The sequence below is a fragment of the Podarcis muralis genome, chromosome 2 (genome assembly GCF_964188315.1).
Source record: "Podarcis muralis chromosome 2, rPodMur119.hap1.1, whole genome shotgun sequence".
Taxonomy (NCBI): Eukaryota; Metazoa; Chordata; class Lepidosauria; order Squamata; family Lacertidae; genus Podarcis; species Podarcis muralis.
In genome coordinates, this window is record NC_135656.1 from 36,081,265 (window position 1) to 36,104,082 (window position 22,818).

The 22,818-nt window shown below is 43.2% G+C and overlaps 1 protein-coding gene across 2 annotated transcripts in view; it reads right to left on the bottom strand.

Moving 5' to 3' along the window:
* Positions 1-12,569: 12,569 nt before the first annotated feature.
* Positions 12,570-22,818, bottom strand: part of CYGB (cytoglobin) — a 56,208-nt gene continuing 45,959 nt past the window's right edge. For both annotated transcript variants that reach the window (XM_028717020.2, XM_028717022.2), the window contains exon 4: positions 12,570-15,189. In XM_028717020.2, the coding sequence (XP_028572853.1) occupies positions 15,138-15,189 (52 nt within the window). In that variant the 3' untranslated portion in view covers positions 12,570-15,137. The remainder of the gene's footprint in view (positions 15,190-22,818) is intronic.

Sequence of the window (22,818 nt, forward strand, 5' to 3'; positions counted from 1 at the left end):
ATAAGCAGTAGCTGTCCAGTTCTGTTTGTTCAATAAAGGTTCTTGCTGTTATCACTGTGTCTTGCCTTGTGGGAACCCACCTACACTTCAATGACTGCCTCTTGGGGGAGCAGGTTCCATAGTTTCACTATGCACTGCATGAAGAAGGATTTTCTTTCATTGGTTTTGAATCTTCCAACATTCTGCTTCATTGTTGTCCATGCGTTCTGCTGTTATGAGAAAGGGAGAAACCTTGATCCACTTTCTCCATGCTGCACATGATTTTATACACCTCTGTCATGTGGCCTCTTACTCTCCTTTTTCTCAAAACTAAAAAGCCCCAAATGCTGCAACCTTTCTTCCTAGAGGGAGTTGCTCCATCCCCTTGATTATTTTGGTTGCCCTGAACCCTGACTAGGAAGCGGAGAGCAAGAGGAAGGGAAAACCATGTAAAAGAAGAGTAGAATAGTAGCAAGTAGTGGATGATGGAGGGTGTGTGTGTGTGTGTGTGCTCTTTGAAACAAACAATTTTAGACTGCAAAAGGCCGACTGCATCGGATGCACATTAGAAAGCACATGGGGACGTGTGTTCAATGAACCAAGCTGGAGACCTTCCATATGGCTTTGGCGCGACCGAGGCCATGCAGCCGCTCCAGGTTCTGCAGAGGCATCTCTCTCCCCCTTCAGATCATGGTGTCAGCGTTCCCATTCCCCAAGCAGGCATCCTGGGAAGACATCTGCCAACGTCTGCTCTGTGAAAGTATGAAACGGTCCTTGGAGGCGCTTTCATTTTTCAGGTGGCCAGTCTGCAAGTGATGCGTGTCTTCGGCTGCTTCCTAGGGGCAGTGGGACTTGCCTGGGAGCAAGCTTGCAATTCAGACTTGCGCTGTCAGCATTGGTTTCCAGCGCTTCCCAGTCACTGGTCCGCAAAGTGGTCTAGTTTATGGAGCAAGGATAAATACTCCTCTTGGAATTCCCTCCATTAGTGTCTGGACTATGCAAAAAAAACAAACAAACAAACCAAAACTACCTCGAAGACTAGCTGCCTCATTTGAAATTTCCCTCCTTCTTCTTTTGGATATGTTTATTGCCTCTTGTCTCCGGTAAGAGGGCAGGGGCTACAATAGAATCATAGAGTTGGAAGGGACCCTGAGGATCATTGATAATGTTTGATGTGTTTTTAATATTCCATTGGGAAACCCAGCCAGATTAATCAATCAATTATTTAATTAACCCAACCCCCTGTAATGCAGGAATATGCAGTCATCTCATACAGTGGTACCTCAGGTTAAGAACTTAATTCGTTCTGGAGGTCTGTTCTTAACCTGAAACTGTTCTTAACCTGAAGCACCACTTCAGCTAATGGGGCCTCCCGCTGCTGCCGATCGATTTCTGTTCTCATCCTGAGGTAAAGTTCTTAACCTGAAGTACTATTTCTGGGTTAGCGAAGTCTATAACCTGAAGCGTCTGTAACCCGAGGTACCACTGTACAGGGATCGAACCTGCAACCTTGGCGTTATCAGCATCCCACTCTAACCAACTGAGCTATCCAGGCTGACGATAAGATAGCAACAGACAGAAGTCTTCAACCCGCCGATTCTGCAGCGCCTGACCTTGTGTATGAACAGCAAGGCAACACATCTGGGTGGAGCTTCCGATTTCCCTTGGAATATGTTCAGTTGGGAAGAATGCACGTAGCTTCAGAGGCCAGGTGCTCGCTACAAGAGCCAATGCTAGAGAAGGAACAGAGAGAGGAGTTTGCCCAGGATTAACAATGTGCTGCTGGTTTTTACGTACAAGCAAGTTTCCAGAGAAAACGGTCCTTTGGGAGCAGCCAAAGGGAATGCCCCCCCCCCGCCTGATGAGCTTAAAATCATGAATATTATCCCCCAGCCAGACCCCCCCCCCCTCCTCCACTTGATTGCTTGGGAGATGTTCACTCTGGTGCACAGCCAGAACCTCAGCTGTGTTTTGTCAGCGAAGATTAAGATATTATTTATAACCAGCACAGTAGCTGAGCGAAGCACCAATCCAGCTGCTTGGAAGGCTTTTTACAGAGTGAACCAGTGGGCCGGTGTGTGGGGAGACTGCTGCAGGAGAGAGGGGGATGGGCAGTGAGCCCTTTTCATAAGGGCAGGGATGGCTCCTGTCGTAGACACAGGAGTATGAGGAGCCTATCATTGTCTTGTGGGTCTCCGCTTTATGGAATGGTTGGAAGTTTCAGGAGGAAGAAGCAGAAGGCAGGGACCCAAACAAGGCGTAGCTTATTTGTAATGCATGCAGCACCAGTTCCCTAAAAGTACTTCCAGATTATGATTCTATGACCTGTTTGAGGAGAGTCACAAATGCCCCGTTTATTGGGCCTTTGAGCCTTTATCCTGATTTGACCGCAGGGAGGTTAGCTGAGAGTTGGCTATTTAATGAGCATTTGTTCTGATTTGTTTCTGGGGAGGCTAGATAACATGCTATCGAGGCCTGTGTTATCCCACCCTTCCCTGTGCGTTTTCCTGTCACTTTCCCAAAAGTCTGATCTTTTGGGAAAGCAGGGTTGGTGCCTAAAACCTCCCAATTACATACTCTTCAACTTTTTTCTGATGAAAATAGGGACGTCATAAATAATAATAACAATAATAATAATAATAATACCCTGCCCATCTGACTGGGTTGCCCCAGTCACTCTGGGTGGCATTCCAACAAATGTAAAAGCATAATAAAACATTAAACGTTTTTAAAAAATCTTTGTCCTGGGGGACCTTCAGATGTCTTCTAAAGGCTATCTATGTACTTATCTCCTTGACACAGGGGTCACATAACTCCATACCCTCCAACATTTCTCTGATGAAAATACGGATGCCCTAAGGCAGCGGTTCTCAACCTGTGGGTCCCCAGATGTTGTTGGACTACAACTCCCATCATCCCTGAGCTCTGGCCTTCCTAGCTAGGGGTGATGGGAGTTGTAGTTCAACAACATCTGGGGACCCACAGGTTGAGAACCACTGCCTAAGGAAAAGCGGGGCATTCTGGGATCAAATCAGAAACCGGGATGGCTTCTGTAAATCTGGGACTGACCCTGGAAAATAAGGGCACATGGAGGGTCTGCGATCAACTTCAATTATGCAACTAGAATTTGCCAGTACTTGATTGAATCTCACTCAAAAATAGCAGTAGTCTGGAAGTATCCTATATTCAGAGCCCTTAGCTGTTTCAAACTGTTTTTAATGTTGTATTTTAAATTGCTGTAACCTGCCCTGAGACCTTAAAATAACGCTAGCAATAATGGATAATAATAGCAAAATTCCATTGGATGGCTATGTTCCAGCTGCCAAACTGTTAGTGTGGCTCCAGCCCTCACCCAAACAGCTGAGATATGTCATAGCCAGTTCCTACCAGCCACCAGAAGCCATTGAGCAGGTATGTTGTTATAGCCACTGCTGCCCATTAAAGAGATACCTTCAACTTCTAGAAGGAATGGCCTTCTCCAATAACATCCAATTTAGATTTTGTCACCCATGGAATAGGCCCTGCTTGTTTTCTGTCATGGGTGGTAGTGAGGAGAACAATCACACGAGACGGCATCCTCAGTGGTGACACCCCTTTTCTGGAACTCCCACATCCCTCTCACTATTGCAATTCTCAGGCACAATATGAAAACTCCCCTACATGTCCTTGTCCAGACCTTTGGAGTACGATTGGTGGTCTTGGGGTGTGTGTTGTTTTCTGCTTTTTTATTTAAAATTTAGGATCTGTTTGATGTTTTGAATGTTCTTATTATTAATGTTTTGTTTTATTTTGTCAGTTATGCTGCCTTGGGAGGAATGACGGGATAGAAAAATGGCAAAATGGTTAGGTATCATAGTATTCTATTTTAAATCATGCAGTGGAGACATTTTACTTGCAAGTTGTTTTCTTCTTTCTCTTCTTCTTCTAATTAAACTTTTCCTATTTTCTGATCCAAAACAAAAGCTGCAACACTTTGTTTTTTGAGCTTTCATAGGCAGTAATTGGGCAAGCATGCTTAAATGAATGTCTTTTGGTGCTAATGATTTATGCTAAATAATTGTTGTTTTAAAAAAAGAATCCCTCAATTTTGCTTTAGATGGACATTCAAGTGAATTATATATTCCCTTTCTCTACCTGCAGAACTATGTCAAGACCACTGGGGTAGATGGAAGATATACACATAGGGAAAGCGCTATATCTCCAATAGTGTGGAAAGCCAATTGCAATTCCTTTGTGTGTTACAGCAACGATTAGTAGCGCAGGGAGACGCCAGTCTGGTAGCAGTTGAAAAGAGACAGGAAACAGACACCAAGGGGCATTTTGCAAATAACTTTTCCCGCATGCAGAAGCTGCTTTGCCAGTTCATTTCCCTCACTGCCATTTCTCAAATGAGAAATCTAAATTTGCCTGACAGATAGCTGTAGATAAACGTTGTAATCACAGGTGCTAATGAAAATAGTTTGTGGCACTCAGAGCTCCTCTCAGCTTCAGGTTCAGACAAGCGTGCAGAGAGAAGCCATTGACACTTTCCATAAACATGCTGCTCCTTTACTTGAAGACAGGCAGAACAGAAGAACCATCACCAGGCCAAGGGAAAAACATGATGCACAAAAATCCCCCAACCAAACCCCCATTGTTCAGCCCGGACACTGAGATCCAGCGCCGAGGGCCTTCTCGCTGTTCCCTCCCTGCAAGAAGCAAAGCTACAGGGAACCAGGCAGAGGGCCTTCTGGGTAGTGGCGCCCGCCCTGTGGAACGCCCTCCCATCAGATGTCAAAGAGATAAACAACTACCTGACATTTAAAAGACATCTGAAGGCAGCCCTGTTCAGGGAAGTTTTTAATGTGTGACATTTTAATGTTTTTTTGGTCTTTGTGTAAGCTGCCCAGATGGGCGGGGTACAAATAAATAAATAATAATAATAATAATAATAATAATAATAATAATAATAATAATAATTATTATTATTATTATTATTATTATTATTATAGAACATAGGACAGTCTCCATGCTCCATCAGTCTTCCTGCGGCTCCTGAATTCCTGAATTATCTGCTGGCTCAATTCCTGCCTTGGGAGGGGAATTTCAATTCAGTTCACATTCAAAAGCGAACCTACAAAATTAGCATTTTCTGAAACAGCACAGGAATGGGAAGAGCCATATTTCGAAAATCACACTTCTCTGAATTTTGCAATGCAGTTATCCAATCAAGTAATGTGCACGAAAATGTGTTTACCAGGGTGTGCACAAAAAGTCAACTGTTAGTGTAAATGACATGCAAATACGCATTAAGTTAGGGGGAATTGCTTTGCAAAAATGTGCCTGTTAGGAGAAAGCACACTAAAATGCTGGTGAGTTTTAACCACTACACCACACTGGATCTCCTTTGGGTTCGATCCCTTGGATACATTCCTTCTGCTTGCCTCCTGATCTCCTGTGTCAATCCAAGAAGCCCCAGATCTCTTGGGTGGGTTATGCAGGCCCCCTGGTGTCTGCAAGCCACCAACGGGGAGCCACTGCTTTAGCTGATTGTTAGTGGTATGTCGTAGTGAGATTTTTTTTAAAAAAATACAAATTATGGTCACTGTACTATTGTCTCTTTTAATGAACCACTCCGAGCACAAATGTTTTGGTGGAAAATGTGACATATAAATAAGCCGCAGTTGTTATCTGCTTTGATTTGTTTGCTTTTCAGTATTGTTTTGTTTTTGTACTACTGCGGTTTCTAATTGCGGCAAACAACTCTGAGCAATGTGAAATGCATGGGAAGAGCAGGGCAGATATAAATCTCCCAGATCAAATGAACCAATAAACATCCAGCCAGAAGAATTGTCCACTTTTTCGAGCCTCCTGGGCCCAGACATTCCACAGTGTTAGTGTTGCGCAGCCCACGAGGAAGGAATATGGACAAGAGCTTGGGTTGTGCAGGGTCAATGTAGTGGCTAGCTATTAAGACTTCAGTCATCATTGACACCAGCTCCTCAGAGAAAGGACTGGAGAGGGAATTGAAGACAGATAATCTTTCTCATCCCACATCATCATCCCACATCTATTTGTTTTTCCAGAATTCCTGTTTTTGTTTGTTCTTATATGCTTTTCTACTACCTCTTTTCTGGTGTTGTGCTATACTTTTGTTTCAATGATATTGTTTATTATGTTGTGTGTTGCTTAAAGTTTTTCTTATTTTAAAAAATCAAGCTGTTTATAAATGCTTTTAAATAAAACCAGAGAGATCAGGTGTGCAGAATCTGCCACCCTCCCAATGTTATTGGACTACAACTGCCATCATGCTTCACCATTGGCCATTGGCTGGGGTTGATGGGAGATGGAGTCCAACAACATCTGGCAGGACACAGATTTCGCCATACCCGTTTTAAATTATCCACGTGTTCAGGACAGCCGGAAGGAGGTACTTTTCTCACAGAACCCACCATTAAATGACACTGGCAAGATCTAGTGGTGGCCATTAGCTTAGGTGGAAAAAACGATTAGGAAAAATTAATAGAGATAGGTCCATCCACAGCTTGTAAGTCATGAGGGCCAAGTGATACTTCCATAAATTAGAGCAAATATATGGAGTGTCAATCAAAGGTCAGGGCTGTTGCTTTCATGCTCTGTTTGTGAGTTTCCCAGAGGCACGAAACCAGCCATGCTGGACTAGATACAGACCCTTCCTCTGCTTCAGGAGGAGGGGAGCTCGTTGCTACCTTCTTAAGGGGTTTGGCATTTAGGTTCAAGACTTAAAAAGTGGCTGTCATCCAAGCAGATCCTTCTGTTGTCATGTTTCCTGCTCCTCCCCTCCCTCTCTTCCTCAGCATCCTTGCCCTTCTGACAGTCAATTATCCCTGGCTGTCTCTTTGGAAACAAACAATGCAAAGGTGAAAGGAAAGAGGAGTAGCAGCCTAATCTAGCTGGAGCAGCTGAAGGACTAAATAATTACCTTCTGTCACTTCGCAGCTGCTTAAGCAATGATGGGGTGGGGGTGGGATTGCCAAAGTGAGTTGGGGGGGGGCCTGCCTCTTTAGGCTGCTGCATTGTGGATGTGACTTAATATTGCACACAGAACAGGAAGGAAATTGCTTAACCCTTTATTCTACAAATCCATCCAGCTTTGACTGCTAGGCAGCCTGGAGTGGCGGTCAGCTGTTTGCCACCCATGGCTTTGTTTCTATTTTACTTTATTTCGGAAACATAGATAAAAAATGGCTTGATGGGGAAAACAATCTCTATTGTGCACAAAACAATGAAAAATACTTATCAATAATGCACAGATAAAATCATCCAAATTTTAAAGGAAATGCAAAATTATGTATCTGGATGGGCTTGTTTAATTTTTTAAAAAAACTTTTTAGCAGGTGTCTAAAGCAGTACTAGAGGGACACGGGTGGCACTATGGGTTAAACCACAGAGCCTAGGACTTGCCGATCACAAGGTCAGTGGTTCGAATCCCCACGACAGGATGAGCTCCCGTTGCTCGGTCCCTGCTCCTGCCAACCTAGCAGTTCGAAAGCACGTCAAAGTGCAAGTAGACAAATAGGTACCACTCCGGCGGGAAGGTAAACGCCGTTTCTGTGCGCTGCTCTGGTTCGCCAGAAGCGGATTAGTCATGCTGGCCACATGACCTGGAAGCTGTCTGCGGACAAACGCCGGCTCCCTCGGGCAATAAAGCAAGATGAGCGTCGCAACCCCAGAGTCGGTCACGACTGGACCTAATGGTCAGGGGTGCCTTTACCTTTACTAAAGCAGTATTATGGGGAGCCTACCTAATGTCACTAGTCAGGGAGTTCCAAAGCATAAATGCTACCATACTGAAAGGTCAACACCTTATGGATGTGGGCTGAACATTCTTTGGTGACCATTTGTAGCCGAGTAAGATTGTCTTCCATACACACGGTTTTAACAATGAGTCTGTTAGTAACTGTGGAGGCCAATTCTGGATCCACACGTCCTTCCACAGTGGGGACATTCGTTTCCAGGTGGGAGCTAATCACGGTGTGGATTTGCCAAGTGTGCCTTCCTCTTAGCATGTTTCTCCCTTGCGTTCTGAGTTTGAGTGTTTTCAAAGCCCATGACACCTTTGGTAAAGGCTGTTCTCCAATTGGAGCGCTCGCAGGCAATTGTTGCTGTTTATACTACATTTTTAAAAATTTGCCTTGAGACAGTCTTTAAACCTCCTTTGCTGACCACCAGCATTACACTTTCCATTTTTAAGTTCGGAATAGAGTAGTTGCTTTGGAAGATGATAATCAGGCATCTGCGCAACATGACCAGTCCAACAAAGTTGATGTTGAAGAATCATTGCTTCAACACTGGTGATCTTTGCTTATGGGCTGAACATTACATGACACTTGGCATGCCTACAATATACAGTATTGCACTCCATAGCAGTGACCAGAGGAGAAATGACCACTGGAAGGAGCAACGCTATGGTGCATCTGCAGCAGCACAACCGGACACTTTCATCTGCCCCAGCTGCAACAAAACATGTCTCTTCCGTTTCAGTCTCTACAGCCACAGCAGGCGCTGTAACTCTCCCAATAGTCTGAGTGCCCTTGATGGTGCAATCTTCCATTGTCTCTTGACACAGATGGAGGCCAACAATAATTGGCATGTATGGAGTAAACTGGTCCAAAGGTGGCTAACAGCTGGTAAAGACCAAAAAAAAAAAATTCCTTCCAGTAGCACCTTAAAGACCAACTAAGTTAGTTCTTGGTATGAGCTTTCGTGTGCATGCACACTTCTTCAGATACACACGAAAGCTCATACCAAGAACTAACTTAGTTGGTCTTTAAGGTGCTACTGGAAGGATTTTTTTGTTTTGTTTTGACTATGGCAGACCAACACGGCTACCTATCTGTAGCTGGTAAAGAGTTCTTCTAGAAAGTTAAATGTTATGATGAGGCTAGATGGGACCTATAGCCAGGTTTCATTTTGCTCTCTGGGTGCCCCCCTCCCCAACCACCAGCTATTTTGCAGGGAGAGGGAGAGGCTTTGACATTTTGCAGTTGGGCTCCTTTCTCCGCAAGAAGATCCATTGCAAAGAATATATTGCAATGAAATTGATCTTGAACTAAATGGGTTGTTGCCCTGCACTCTGCCCTGTGACTCTGGTTATGAAGAGAGACTGTTATGGGGGCCAAACTGTGAAGAAGGGCTTTTGCATAGCTAAAGAGAAGGCCAAGTACGTGTGATGAGTTGCCACAGGAACATAATAGTTGGCAATTGTTCTGCAAAGGGAACTTGCCTCTCCTTCTCCCCTTCCCTGGCTGATGGGGATGTCATCAAGGTGTGAAAGAGAGTATTGGAACCAGGTTGGAGACCTGACTTGTTCTCAGCGAGGAACCAAAGCTATGGTATTGAAAGCACCCTCAGCTGATCTGAGAACAGGATCTGCTGGGAGTGTTGATACGGTGAGCCTCCCATCTCATGCTATATATGTGTAAATAAGCCTTATATTACTGAAACACCATCAGCTTCCAGTTCATTTCAAAGAAACAAAACCCAAGGTCTGTGCTGGAACCCTCTCATCTCTTAGCAATTAGAGTGTATGTTACAATATATTTCAAAGACCCTGGAAGAAGTTCGGGGGTGCAGCCAGTTGTAAGATGCATAAACTCTGCTGCTTCTCTTCTGTTTTATGGCTGCAGAGGTATGGGTCCCCACAAGCATCCGTCAAGTCCAAGACAGAATGTCCACTATGTGGACCTTCAGACAAGCCTAATGTCAAGGGTTACCAACGACTTACATACATGGTGTGCATTGTGTGCAAATTAGATATATTCCCCATTCTTCTTCCAAGGAGCTCACACATGGTCTCCCACCCAGACATTGCTCAGGGCCACCCCCTTTAACTTCAGCAGCCCCCTTGCCTTCAGACCACAACACGGCTCATGACCAGCTGCATAAATTTATTGTGCAGTAAACATTTGGTTTTTCTCAAAGTGTCACACTAGTGGCAGGGACTTCAGTGTTTTCTTAGCCCTCGTGTGTTTGACACCTGTGGAAATGTAATCACTCCCCCCCCATAGGACACACATTGTGATTGCTTTGTGGCAAGAAAGGAGTCACAGCATCTTTTGAATGTTTTTAGACGTTTGTGACAACAAAAGGCGCTGTTCTCCAACTGCATCGTTTTTTAAAAACCTTCCTTTTCTTTTCCTCTTCTTCAGCTCCTGTGCAGGAGTGCTCAGCTAGCGATATTCAAAACCACCACCAGAGAAAAGTGGGAAAAGGGAAAGTGATGCTAATTGACACAGCAACTTCTTGCTAGTTTATGAAACATTTTCTTGGCTGAGCAACTGTTGGTTGTACTGGCTCATCTGACTTTCCAATCATTCATCTGTAACAGGATAATGCTCTTGAAGACTGAACAATTTGGTATGAATGTTAGGGACACAGTTGTATATTTCAGGTTTGAATGCCAGTTCATATTTCGCACCCGTTTTCATGGCAGAAATATCTATATCTCTCTCACACACTATATCTCTATTTCTATATCATTTATATTTATATGAAATAGCTGCCTTGAATTGTTTAAATATTGAAATGAAAGTCAGTTTGGAACCCACTCTGCAGAGATGACGCAAACCACCCAGCCTTTCAATTTCTCCAGCGAATGCCCTGACATCCGAATCACTCTGGGGCATTGTGGGAATCTAAAAATGGCAGGCATCTCTTAAGTCACCCACTACCAGACAGACAGGACTGGGGAGGATAGACAGGTGGAAGGTTCAAATTTGCAGGAGGGATCAGAACAGATGGGCCAGTGGAGCACTGAGGTCTCAGAATAGAATTTGACCAGGCTTCATATACACCATACATTTAAAGCACTCTCCCACCAAAGAATCTTGCGAACTGTAGTATGTTAAGGTTGCTGGGAACTGTAGATCTGTGAGGTGTAAAGTACAGTTCTCGGGACTTATTTTGGAGGGGTGTGGTTTAAATGTGCTTTAAGGTACACAGCCTGGGATGGAAGTTTACGATGTAGCACCCCAGAATGCTTACGATGTAGCACTGAAGTGTGAATGCCTGCTCAGACATTATCTATAGAGTATGTACAGTATTTGGATTCCTTTGCTGAACATTTCTATTATATTTGGTATTAAACATTTGTGACCTCCTGGCCCCCAGCCTGTTCTAAAGCCAGATAATAATAATAATTTATTATTATTAACTAGATGTTTCTAGGTTTGCTTGTTGAAAGGCTTATGGACTGCTGGAGGTTTTGGCAAGCCCAGAAGGACTACTCTATTGTCTCAGCAGCAGCAGCAGCATGTGAGGAGAATGGTGGAGAACACTCAAAATTACTGCCTGAGGCAGCCACTTCACTCTGCCTAATGGTGGGGCTGGCTCTGATTGCAATGCAATTAACTGATGTGAGGCCTTAAAAAATTGTGCTACGCTACACAATTTTTGTTGTTGTTTATACACATATGTTTAATTATTTGGAGTGTGTATATTCCCCCACCCATCCATGTGAGAGTCAGCTTGGGAGAGTAACCCCTATTCAGTGATAATGGCATCTATGTATTTAACAGATCGCAAGGCACAGGGCAAGGCACACTCTTAAGTGCTCAGAGGATGAAATAGACTAATGGCAAATTCTCAGGGCTTTCCATCACAGAAACTCTAGAAACAGCTGTTTGTTGAGAGTGCTGACAATTCTGAGACACCCCTGTTCCGAAGGGTTCTCAATGTCCTCTGGAGAGAGGGAAACAGTTTATCCAACAACTGCAACTTGCATCAGCCCCAGCCAGCATGGCCAAAGGTCAAAGGTGATGGGAGTTGGAGCCCATCTGAAGAGTCACAGGCTCTCCCCTTGCCCTAGACTGTGCAGAAAAGACCAATTGGTCCAGGGTGGAGTGGGAATCTTGCATTAGTGCAAAGGGCAAGAACATGAGAGTTGCCATGCTGGATCAGACATGTGGTGAAGTAAGTCCCGTGCCCAAGAGTCCATCTCATTCCATTGTCTTTTAAGGACAATTCATGGAAGCCTTAAGTTGGTGTATTTTTCTTAAGCAGCGATGGAGAATCTGTAGTTGTCCAGAAGATGTTGGACTTAACTCCCATCAGCCCCAGCCAGCAATGGCCAATGGCCAGAACTGCAGTCCAGAAATGTTCGGAGGACCACAGTTTCCCCATCTCCACTCTTAAGGATCAGAGCATTTGAAAATAATCATGTGCAAGCCTTGGTGTAGAATTAACAGTCACAATGAGTTAGCTGCTCACCCTTGGGTTTGAAGATGAAGAGGAGTTTGGATTTGATATCCCACTTTATCACTACCCTAAGGAGTCTCAAAGCGGCTAACAATCTCCTTTCCCTTCCTCCCCAACAAACACTCTGTGAGGTGACTGGGGCTGAGAGACTTCAGAGAAGTGTGACTAGCCCAAGATCACCCAGCAGCTGCATGTGGAGGAGCGGATACGCGAACCCGGTTCACCAGATTACGAGTCCACCGCTCTTAACCACTACACCACTTGGGTTACCTTACCTTACCTTACTATATAGGCAGACTCAACAAACACAGAATGGTGACACTTATAACAAGGAACACATGTATAAAGATTAAATAAAACCACAAGACAGCATATTGGCAGCATACATTGTCATACAAATAATGCAGAGGAAAATTACAACAGGGATCCATCGGTACGTCGGAGAGTAAACAAGAGGATCTAGTACGATAAGGAGGAAAACGTTCACAAATCACTTTTCATAGCACCAAAAGCCTATTTTATAAAATACACAGTTAAATAATAGGTATTAATATTTATTATTTTATACAGTGCCATTTGGGGGGCGGGGGGTGAATGGCAGTTTTAACAGACAATTCAAATGATAAAACAGCTTCCTGCCCCCCCGAGGGACCCTACTGTTTAGAACAGGCTTGGAAGGGATGGAGTTGACTGGGCGAGAGTCAGCAAAGAGCTACATCCAATTGTTCCCTTACCTTCTGCTTACATAAGCGAATACCTAGGCTGCCCTTCCACTGCTCTTAATTTTCTACCTCCGGTTTACAACGGGCAAGATGATGTCCATACATAAGAGTTCTTTTGCTTTTTGCTTTTCATCCTTGCTTGGCTGTTTCTTTCTCACGTGTAATAAAATCTCTCTCGTCAAAAGTACATAGATAGATATGGATATATTAGACAGAGAGACAATCACTTTCTGTTTATGGAAAAATATAACAGTCAGGCTTTTTCTCATTGCCATTAAAAAGAGAGAGAGAGAGAGAGAGAGAGAGAGAGAGAGAGAGAGAGAGAGAGAGAAGCCAAGAGATGTTATGGACTGAAATTCATGGGGTTGGAAAATTACATTCTGAAGTATATTGCTTAAAAGGCTAACCAGTTTGTCTCTCTTCCAAAAATACTGTCTTTTTCTGCTTTGAAAATTAACTTTAAAGTACATTTAGATTGTGGCATAGGATCATACTTTAATTCTGGATCAGCTTCAAATCTCAACTGCAAAGGTCATAGCTTTTGAATAAGGCTATTTTTAAGGAAGTGGCCTGCTAATGCGCTTTTGTCCTTATCTGATCATGTTGTTGTTGCTTAATATGTAAATATTAATAAAGTGGCTTGCTGGTAGGATTGCCAGCTTTCTTTCTTTCTTCTTTTAACAACACCTGGTCTTGTGTCTTTAAAGAACAGACTGATTGGCAAACACAATCAGGGGACAATGTTCATCTCCATGCCATGAAGAAACATGTCACCTGCTGATTTTTGCAGATCGACTGTCTACTGAAGGCACAGGAGCAATCAAGCCAGGTGCTACCCGCCCCCTCCTGGGTCAGATGTCAATCTTGATGGAATTCAGACATTGCACCATTCAAAATCTGGTCAGCATGAATTAAAAGGAAAAGAATGAAATGTTGATTGTGGCACCGAGCCAATCCTGGTGCTAACTCTGAAGCGGTTATCCTATGCACAAAGTTCATGAATAAATCCCATTCACTTCCATGGGAATTATTCAGCTATAACTGCCCATAGGGTCAAGGCCTTAATATGTGACTATGATTGTAATTCTATGCATATTTGATCCATACATGTGATTAAACCCTATAGAACTCAGAGGGCCTGGAGTCTGAGCTAAAAAGTATAGACTTGGCCAAAAATAATGATATATTCTCTCTCTCTCTCTCTCTCTCTCTCACACACACACACACACACACACACACACACACACACAAACACAATAAGAGAATGTCTTAGGCCTCGTGAGATGTCTAGAAATGCATGTATCGACATATTCTTTTAATATATCTCATTTGGTTTTTGGTTATACTCGCTTTACGTATTCAAGCTTTGGCTAAATCTCGTCGGAAAGACTCTCCTGTAATCTCATGACTCTTGGAGTTGGATCTGTGAGGGGGAGGAAACACTAGATAATACAAGACTCACGACAAAACAGTGAGCGTTGGAAACACTGTTGATATAATTCCAGAGAAACTCCAGCCTAGAGGAGTTAACAGCAGAGATAAGCAGGAATGATAGACAAGACTAGAATTTGACCCATAGTTAAGATTTTGCAGAATCTAGGCTATGTAATGCTGTGATCAAATGCGTCTCCTAAGGATGTGGCTCTGAATGGATCATGCGGATACAATTCTGGACCTAGGTCCTGCAAGCACTTATGCACACGTCATCTAGTGTTCTGAACAAAACAAGGACACGGTTACTCATGAGTGGTGCGTGAGCACAAAAGTGCTTGCAAATGCTAGAGCTTTAAATTCTCACCTTAAGTACAAAAGATGGAAACAGACAGATTCAGTGCCATTTGATGGAATGTCCTCTGCAAGGCAGACAACAATTGTAAATCTCCAGAGCTATAAACGTGTATGAGCTTTTAACAGTCTTGATCTATTTAATATTTATTTTTTCCCCCTGGGGAAATTAAAGATATTCCCTCCCCACCCCCGTCACAGTGTACATGATTTAAATTTGCCTGTCTATACTTCGGGGAGAGTGCTTGTGCACAACCGGCCTTCTATAGCTTTGCTGGCCTTTGCTATAGAAATCATAAAGCACTTCCACTCACTAATATGTACACGGGATGTAATTAAAGGAGACAGATGTAGTTCTCTTGGGTGCTATCATGTTCCGGTGCCAGTTTTTTCCTCATGGAGACAGAGCATTTCAGGTCTGCGGGAGGGGCTCTGTCACTTTGCTGATGCTCCTGCCGCCGTCGTCACCGCCGTCACCTGGGGGCTCCTGAGGGAAAAAGCAACAGAGACAACCCACTAGCGTGATTCAATTTTTTAGGTTTTCTATTGGACAGGGAAGGTAATGGGATGCAATGTCCCTGCAAGCTAAGGTGTGTAAAATACAGTGGTACCTCGGGTTACAGACGCTTCAGGTTACAGACACTTCAGGTTACAGACTCCGCTAACTCAGAAATAGTACCTCGGGTACTTCAGGATGAGAACAGAAATTGCGCGGCGGCGGCAGCGGGAGGCCCCATTAGCTAAAGTGGTACCTCAGGTTAAGAACAGTTTCAGGTTAGGAACGGACCTCCAGAATGAATTAAGTTCTTAACCCGAGGTACCACTATAATTTCAACACCTCAACACTCCATTAACACTTATAAATAAATGTTCATACCAAATCTCTCTCTGTCTGTCTCTCTGTCTGTGTATCTATATCCACACTCAATGCCAATCAATATAGGGCTGACAATATACTCTTACCATACGAAGAATCTATTATTGTCATTATTATCCATGTTATATCCATTTTTCATAAATTCAATCAATGGTGGCCATTAACTTCTAACATTTCCCCTCTTTTTTTCTTCCATCACATAGTCAAACCAACTCTGTTAGTTGATGCATTTCTGCCACTTTCTAAACTTGAACTAGCCAGTAGTTTTGTTCTTCCAGTTTTGGGCTGCTAACATATGGGCAGGTTTTCAGTTCCATACCAATTCCTTAAGTTTAATTTGGCCATGTAAATAAACCCCAGGAAATTATTAAAGGGTCCCAAGTTATAACACAACGTCATTATACATTAACATATATTAGGGCTGCCATATGTCCAGAATTTCCTGGACATAGCCGGGATTTGTCCGTCAAAAACGGTGTCCAGGTGGAATTTTCATAAGTGTTGGTTTTGGGGTGAATTGTTGCAAACTTTGGCAAAAAAACTTAACAACTTTTGTTTCCGGATTTTCACTTTTCTAATTATGGCAACCCTATCATATATCACAGCGTGATTAATCTAGTCACTTCTTCCCAGCATTCCATTATTATCTAATGTCTTTTTTTCCTCATGGGGAAGGAGGGGTGAGGTTGGCCTGTGAATTAAGATCTGCTTTAGAGATCATCTTTTGGGCAGCCCTGCCATCTAAGGCTGACCATGGTCCATGACTGAGGAGGACATCTCAGTTGTGGCACCACACTTGTGGCAAAGGGTTGCCTGACAGGAAAACCTATTCTTTCATTCATTCCCATCCCCACCCGCCGGCCTGACTTATAAACTTAAATATAATTTAAAGTTACATTTCTTTTCGTTGGGTGGTTTTTAATGCTGCCTTTAGTTAATATTATGTTTTTCATGGCTTTCACATAAGAATGTAAGAAAAGCCCTGCTGGATTGGATCAAAGATCCACATAGTCTAGCAGTCTCTTCTGTGGTAAACTTTTCTTTTTTCTTAAATTGAAGGTTGATATAAAACACTCTTAAAGCAAACAACATACTCTCCAATATTTCTCTGATGAAAATAGGAATAATAATAATAATAATAATAATAATAATAATAATACCCCACCCATCTGACTGGGTTGCCCCAGCCTTCAGATGTCTTCTAAAGGTTGTATAGTTACTTATCTTCTTGGGTCAGGGGTTGCATAACTCCATACCCTCCATCATTTCTCCCATGAAAATAGTGGAACACCCTCCCCTTCAGATGTCAAAGTGGGACATTCTGAGATCGAGTCAGAAACCGGGACTTCTGTAAATCCGGGATTGTCCCTGGAAAATAGGGACAGTTAGAGGGTCTGAAACAAGGGTCTGCTACTGTTTTCAAAGAGAAATTCCCAAACTGCGAACTCAATCCATTCACACGCAGTCCTACACACGTCTACTCAGAAGCAAGACCCAATATATCTGTGGTGTCCCCCCCCCCGATAAGTGGATAAAAGTTTGCAGCTGTTTTCAGTGACCTTCTCTAGATTTAGCACAGCTCATGTCCTATTTTACTCCTTCATAGTAAAATGCAGAATGTTACAAGTTCAGCTGGCCGATTCGTAGCACGGGAAGGAACGGTTTTAATCAACACATCATATATCTACAAATCATGAGGGCAAGTTTATTATGAATTCAAGCAAGAATATTTCCTTTTGGAAGCGAACTGGTGTGTGTGTGTGTGTGTGTGTGTGGTGAAGAGGAGGATTAAGGAACTCGCTGAGTCAATTAAAACTACAGGTTGATTGTTTTATTATATTTGGAGACTCTGGGATCCCTTGGGGGCTGTTGGCAAGAGATTTGCACAAGGGGAGAAATGGAATTTTCCATGCTCCATCTCTCTGTGAAATGAGAAGATTGATGCTGTGTAATTTCTGGTCATTAACCCGCTTTCTCTGTTCAGGAGGACAGAACAGGAAGTGCGTAGCTACCCAAGCGCCACACACAAAACCCCCCATCTTTTTAGTGACTCTTTAAAAAACACACCAAAAAAACGTTTCTAGAAATTATGCTGAAAGCTGTCCCTGGATATTTGCCCCCCATATTTCAAATATATGCTTGCTTCCTGGTCTATACCCTTTGATTACCTCCCCCCCCTCTATTTAATCCATTTGCTGCCAAACATCGGGGAATTAATCTTAGTCCAAGCTGACAGTTTATATTAAGTGCTTCTCAGATACACAATATTGCTCTGAGCAGACGAAGAAGAGACAGACGAGGCCAGTTCACTTTCCTGCCCTGGTATCACTGCAGAAAACCAACCTACCTTCCTTCCTTCCTTCCTGAGGATGTCTAGGGGGGAAAACCCATTGACATAAGCTCCTTCAATTGAGGAAGCCCAACCTATTTATACTGGCTATGGTCTATGCATAGTTGCTGAACAGGCATTTTTTACATCCCACCTTTTTCTCTAAGGAGCTTACACTGGCATACATGGTTCTCCCCTTCCTCATTCAATCACCACAACAGCCCTGTGAGGTAGGTAAGACTGAGAGGGTGCGCTTGGCCCCAGGTCACCCAGTGAGCTTCATGGCCGAGTGGAGATTCGAACCCTGATCTCCCAGGCTCTGGTCTGGCATGCCAACCACAATCCACATTGGCTCTCTATGGTTTTTGAAACTGCAGGTCCGACTAATGGTGTATTTATCATATGACTGAAATGCAGTGAGTGCAGGATTTCCATGGAGGCCAATCAATAATTGACTGTCGGACGATCATGCACATCCACTCATCTTAAACTTATGCCCTGCATAAATTAGCAATGAAGAGGGTGAAACTACTACTACTACTACTACTACTACTAATAATAATAATAATAATAATAATAATAATTTATTATTTATACCCAGCCACTCTGGGCAGCTTCCAACAAAATATTAAAATACAATAGTCTATTAAACATTAAAAGCTTCCCTAGACAGGGCTGCCTTCAGTGGTCTTCTAAAAGTCTGGTAGTTGTTCTTCTCTTTGACATCTGGTGGGAGGGCGTTCCACCAGGCAGGTGCCACTACCAAGAAGGCCCTCTGCCTGGTTCCCTGTAACTTGGCTTCTTGCACTGAGGGAACCCCAAGAAGGCAATTTGCAAGGTAAATCTAAATCTGCTGGGGGGGGGGAACAGCTGAGGAGAGTTTCAGGGGGAAACAGGATGGCTTTTCCTGAGAGAAAGGCTTCGCACATGCATTTGTGTGTAACATGTAAAAAGGTAAAGTTAAAGGACCCCTGACTGTTAAGTCCAGTCAAGAATGACTCTGGGGTTGCGGCACTCATCTCGCTTTACTGGCCGAGAGAGCCGACGTTTGTCCACAGAGAGTTTTTCCGGGTCATGTGGCCAGCATGACTAAGTCGCTTCTGGCAAAACCAGAGCAGCGCACGGAAATGCCATTTACCTTCCTGCCGGAGTGGTACCTATTTATATACTTGCACTTTGACATGCTTTCGAACTGCTAGGTTGGCAGGAGCTGGGACCAAGCAATGGGAGCTCACCCCATCAAGGGGATTTGAACTGCTGACCTTCCGATCGGCAAGCCTAGTAGTTTCCCCTTAATTCCTCCCAACCATTCTTTTGTGTCCGCCACTGTACAGTTCTTGGCAAATGTTCTGCAATCCAAACAAAGAACGCAAATTGGTATATTTATGCAATGCCATTTGCATGCTTTGTTTAATTTGCAGAATTTAGGTTTACAGGTCAAACAGAAACAGCTATTTTTATTTTAAAATTCTAAGTACAAGCCTGAGGGCACTTGAATATGACATTCTCTTACATGCCGCAATCGCTCTATTATACGCAACCCATCCTAACTTTCACTTTTTAGTTTTGTTCTTACTTGTATCTTCAGAGCAAAGCAAAATGGGTTCAGGATGACACACAGCAATAAGGTGATCCCCGAAACCACCCATAACTGATGTGTCTATACTTGAGTTCTGGTGGAGTATTGATTTTAACATCATTAGCAGACCCTCCAAGTACAGTGGTACCTCTGGTTACGTACTTAATTCATTCCGGAGGTCCGTTCTTAACCTGAAATTGTTCTTAATCTGAAGCACCACTTTAGCTAATGGGGCCTCCCACTGCCGCCGCGTCACTGCCACGCGATTTCTGTTCGCATCCTGAAGCAAAGTTCTTAACCCAGGGTATTTGTTCTGGGTTAGCAGAGTCTGTAACCTGAAGTGTATGTAACCTGAAGCATATGTAACCCGAGGTACCACTGTATCCCTATTTCCCAGGGACAGTCCCAGATTTACAGAAGCCGTCCCGGTTTCTGATTTGACCCCAGTTTCTCCTGCTTTTCCTTAGGATATCCCTGTTTTCCTTGGAGAATTGTTGAAGGGTAATAATAATAATAATAATAATAATAATAATAATAATAATAATTTATTATTTATATCCCACCCATTTGGCTGGGTTTCCCCAGCCACTCTGGGCTGCTTCCAACAGAATTTTAAAATACAATAGTCTATTAAACATTAAAAGCTTCCCTAAACACAGCTGCCTTCAGATTTCTTCTAAAAATCTGGTAGGACGTCCCTATTTTCATCAGAGAAATGTTGGAGGGTATGGAGTTATGCCCAAGCCAAGGAGATAAGTAACTATACCAACTTTATAAGACATTTGAAGTCAGCCCTGTACAGGGAAGTTTTAAAAAAATGTTTTATTATATTTTTATATATGTTGGAAGCCACCCAGAGTGGCTGGGGCAACCTAGTAAGATGGGAGGGGTATAAATAATAAAGCTATTGTTCTTGTTGTTGTTGAATAGGACGTCCCTATTTTCATCAGAGAAATGTTGGAGGGTATGCAATAGGTTAACTATTTCTTCTTCACTTTAATCGGAGTTCTCAGCTTATGCTGTACTTGACTGAGGAAAGATGATTAAAAACACAACTATCTTAGGGCCCCACAGGATTTCTTTTTCATTCATGGTCATTTGCATATGATTTGCCCATGACGGCACAGGGACATGTTTATATCCCATCCCATAACCCCATAACCCAAGCCATCTCTTGGGGATGCCCTAGCTTAGGACCTCTTGCATAAAGCTATCCATTGGATAAGATGGTCTACAAATCCCCCTAATCCCAATAAACAGTGTAAATGCAAACTGGGTTTGTTTTATTAAACGAAGTGCTGGTAAATCAATCAATCAATCAATCAATCAATCAATCAATCAATCAATCAATCTAAAAGTGTTGTAGGAGTTATGAATATCAGGCACCGGTCCAAATTCCAAAATGCTGTGCCTAATAATTAGATATTTTTGTGAACCATATGTGTTTCCAACCAAGACTGACGACTTGGATGACCATACTTGCTCTTGTCTCATGACAGGGTAGCGCAGAAAAAGAGAAAAAAATAGAGAGTGCCTGCATATATATGGGCTTCTATAGGTTTGGTTTTTAAAGCAAAGAGCCCATCAGAAATGGCAAGCTGCCCTTGGACAGTAAATCAATAACAGTCCTCCAGACCAACACGACAACATAAAAGTGCTTTGGAGGGAGTGGGTGGAATGGAATGAACTACAACCTACGCAAAAAATGAAACAGAAGAGCTCAGTAAGGAATGCATCACCCTGATCTTTTATTCCAGGGGTGACCAAACTTTTTTCAAAGAGGGCCAGATTTGATGAGGTGAAGGGCCGACCAAAATTGTTCAGCTTTTTTAGGTTTGAAGTTGCTGAGTTGTTGTTTTTTTAGGATTTTACCCCAGGACATATACTGCCCATGGGGGCCGGATTTTAGATCGACAAGCGGGCCAGATTAGGCCCCCGAGACGGACTTTGGACATGCTTTTAATGTTTGATGTATTACAGTATTTTAATATTTTTTTGGAAGCCGCCCAGAGTGGCTAGGGAAGCCCAGCCAGATGGGCGGGGTATAAATAATAGATTATTATTATCATTATTAATTATAATCATCATTATTATTATGCCTGTTTTATTCCCTGTCACTTAAGGAGGCCCACTTTACGCCTTCTCCATTTATTGATCACTAGTCAATCACCAGCTTAGCTTTCGGATGATTGGCTTTACCAATCCAGAGCATGGATGCACATTCCTTGTCTGTGAATCCTCTTCAGCCCACTCTCTGTGGTTAGCAGCTTTGGGGGATGTGGTGATGCGCACTAGTACATGCAGCATTGCTAGCCAATAGGCAGGATGTCATGTGTGGGCAGAATATGCCTGGGATGCAGAATTTTGTGGCGGAGATGATAACCTCATGAAAACATGTGATGCGAATTGACCTGATCCTAGCTGGATTCAAACCAGGGCTTTATATGAGAACAATTTTCAAATTGCTAATACAGGCTCCCTGGAGCCTTCTTGTTCCCATCCATACAAAAGTCCTGCTGGCCACAGCCATTCGGGAGAGCTTTTGATGTTAATCTGCTTCCTCTTTGTGTTGAAACTATACACAGGATGTGGTGAGGACCCCAAGGATTGTGTCTGCATATTAAGCACATTCATGTATGGAAACGCTCCCCCCCCCCACAGCCTTACAGGGATAAGTGAGAAATCAGGTTTAACTGGATAGTTACTAATGCTACACAGCTTTTTAAGCTTCCCTGATGGTTCCTTCAAGATGTTGTTGTTGACTCACTCACTTGTTTTGGCTGTACAATCTGTTATTGCATTTGCAGAAGACAAGATCGGGGACACATGGGGAAGGAGAACAAAACAAGCGATCACTTTTGAATTCCTTTGAGCCACTAAATCTCCTCTCCTTGCAAAAAAAGTAATAATAATACGGAGGGAATTCTGCTGCTGAAGGAATGTAACAGGAGCTCAGATCCTATCTGGATAAGATAGGAATGACTGGAGTGCTTTGGGGACATAGCAGAGAACTCTTGACCAAAAGCTACCTTCATCCTAGAGACTAACACTTAAGGCAGGCATAGGCAAACTCGGCCCTCCAGATGTTTTGGGATTACAACTCCCATCATCCCTGACCACTGGTCCTGTTAGCTAGGGATGATGGAAGTTGTAGTCCCAAAACATCTGGAGGGCTGAGTTTGCCTATGCCCAACTTAAGGTTATAGAGTCACTGACTTGAGAAATCGTGTCCTCCAAATCATGGAGAGCCACGTGTTGCAGTGAGATCACCAAACTGCCTTCTTGTTCCTGGGGTGGGCCCGTTTGCACGACCTCCTTGCCTCATTGGTCG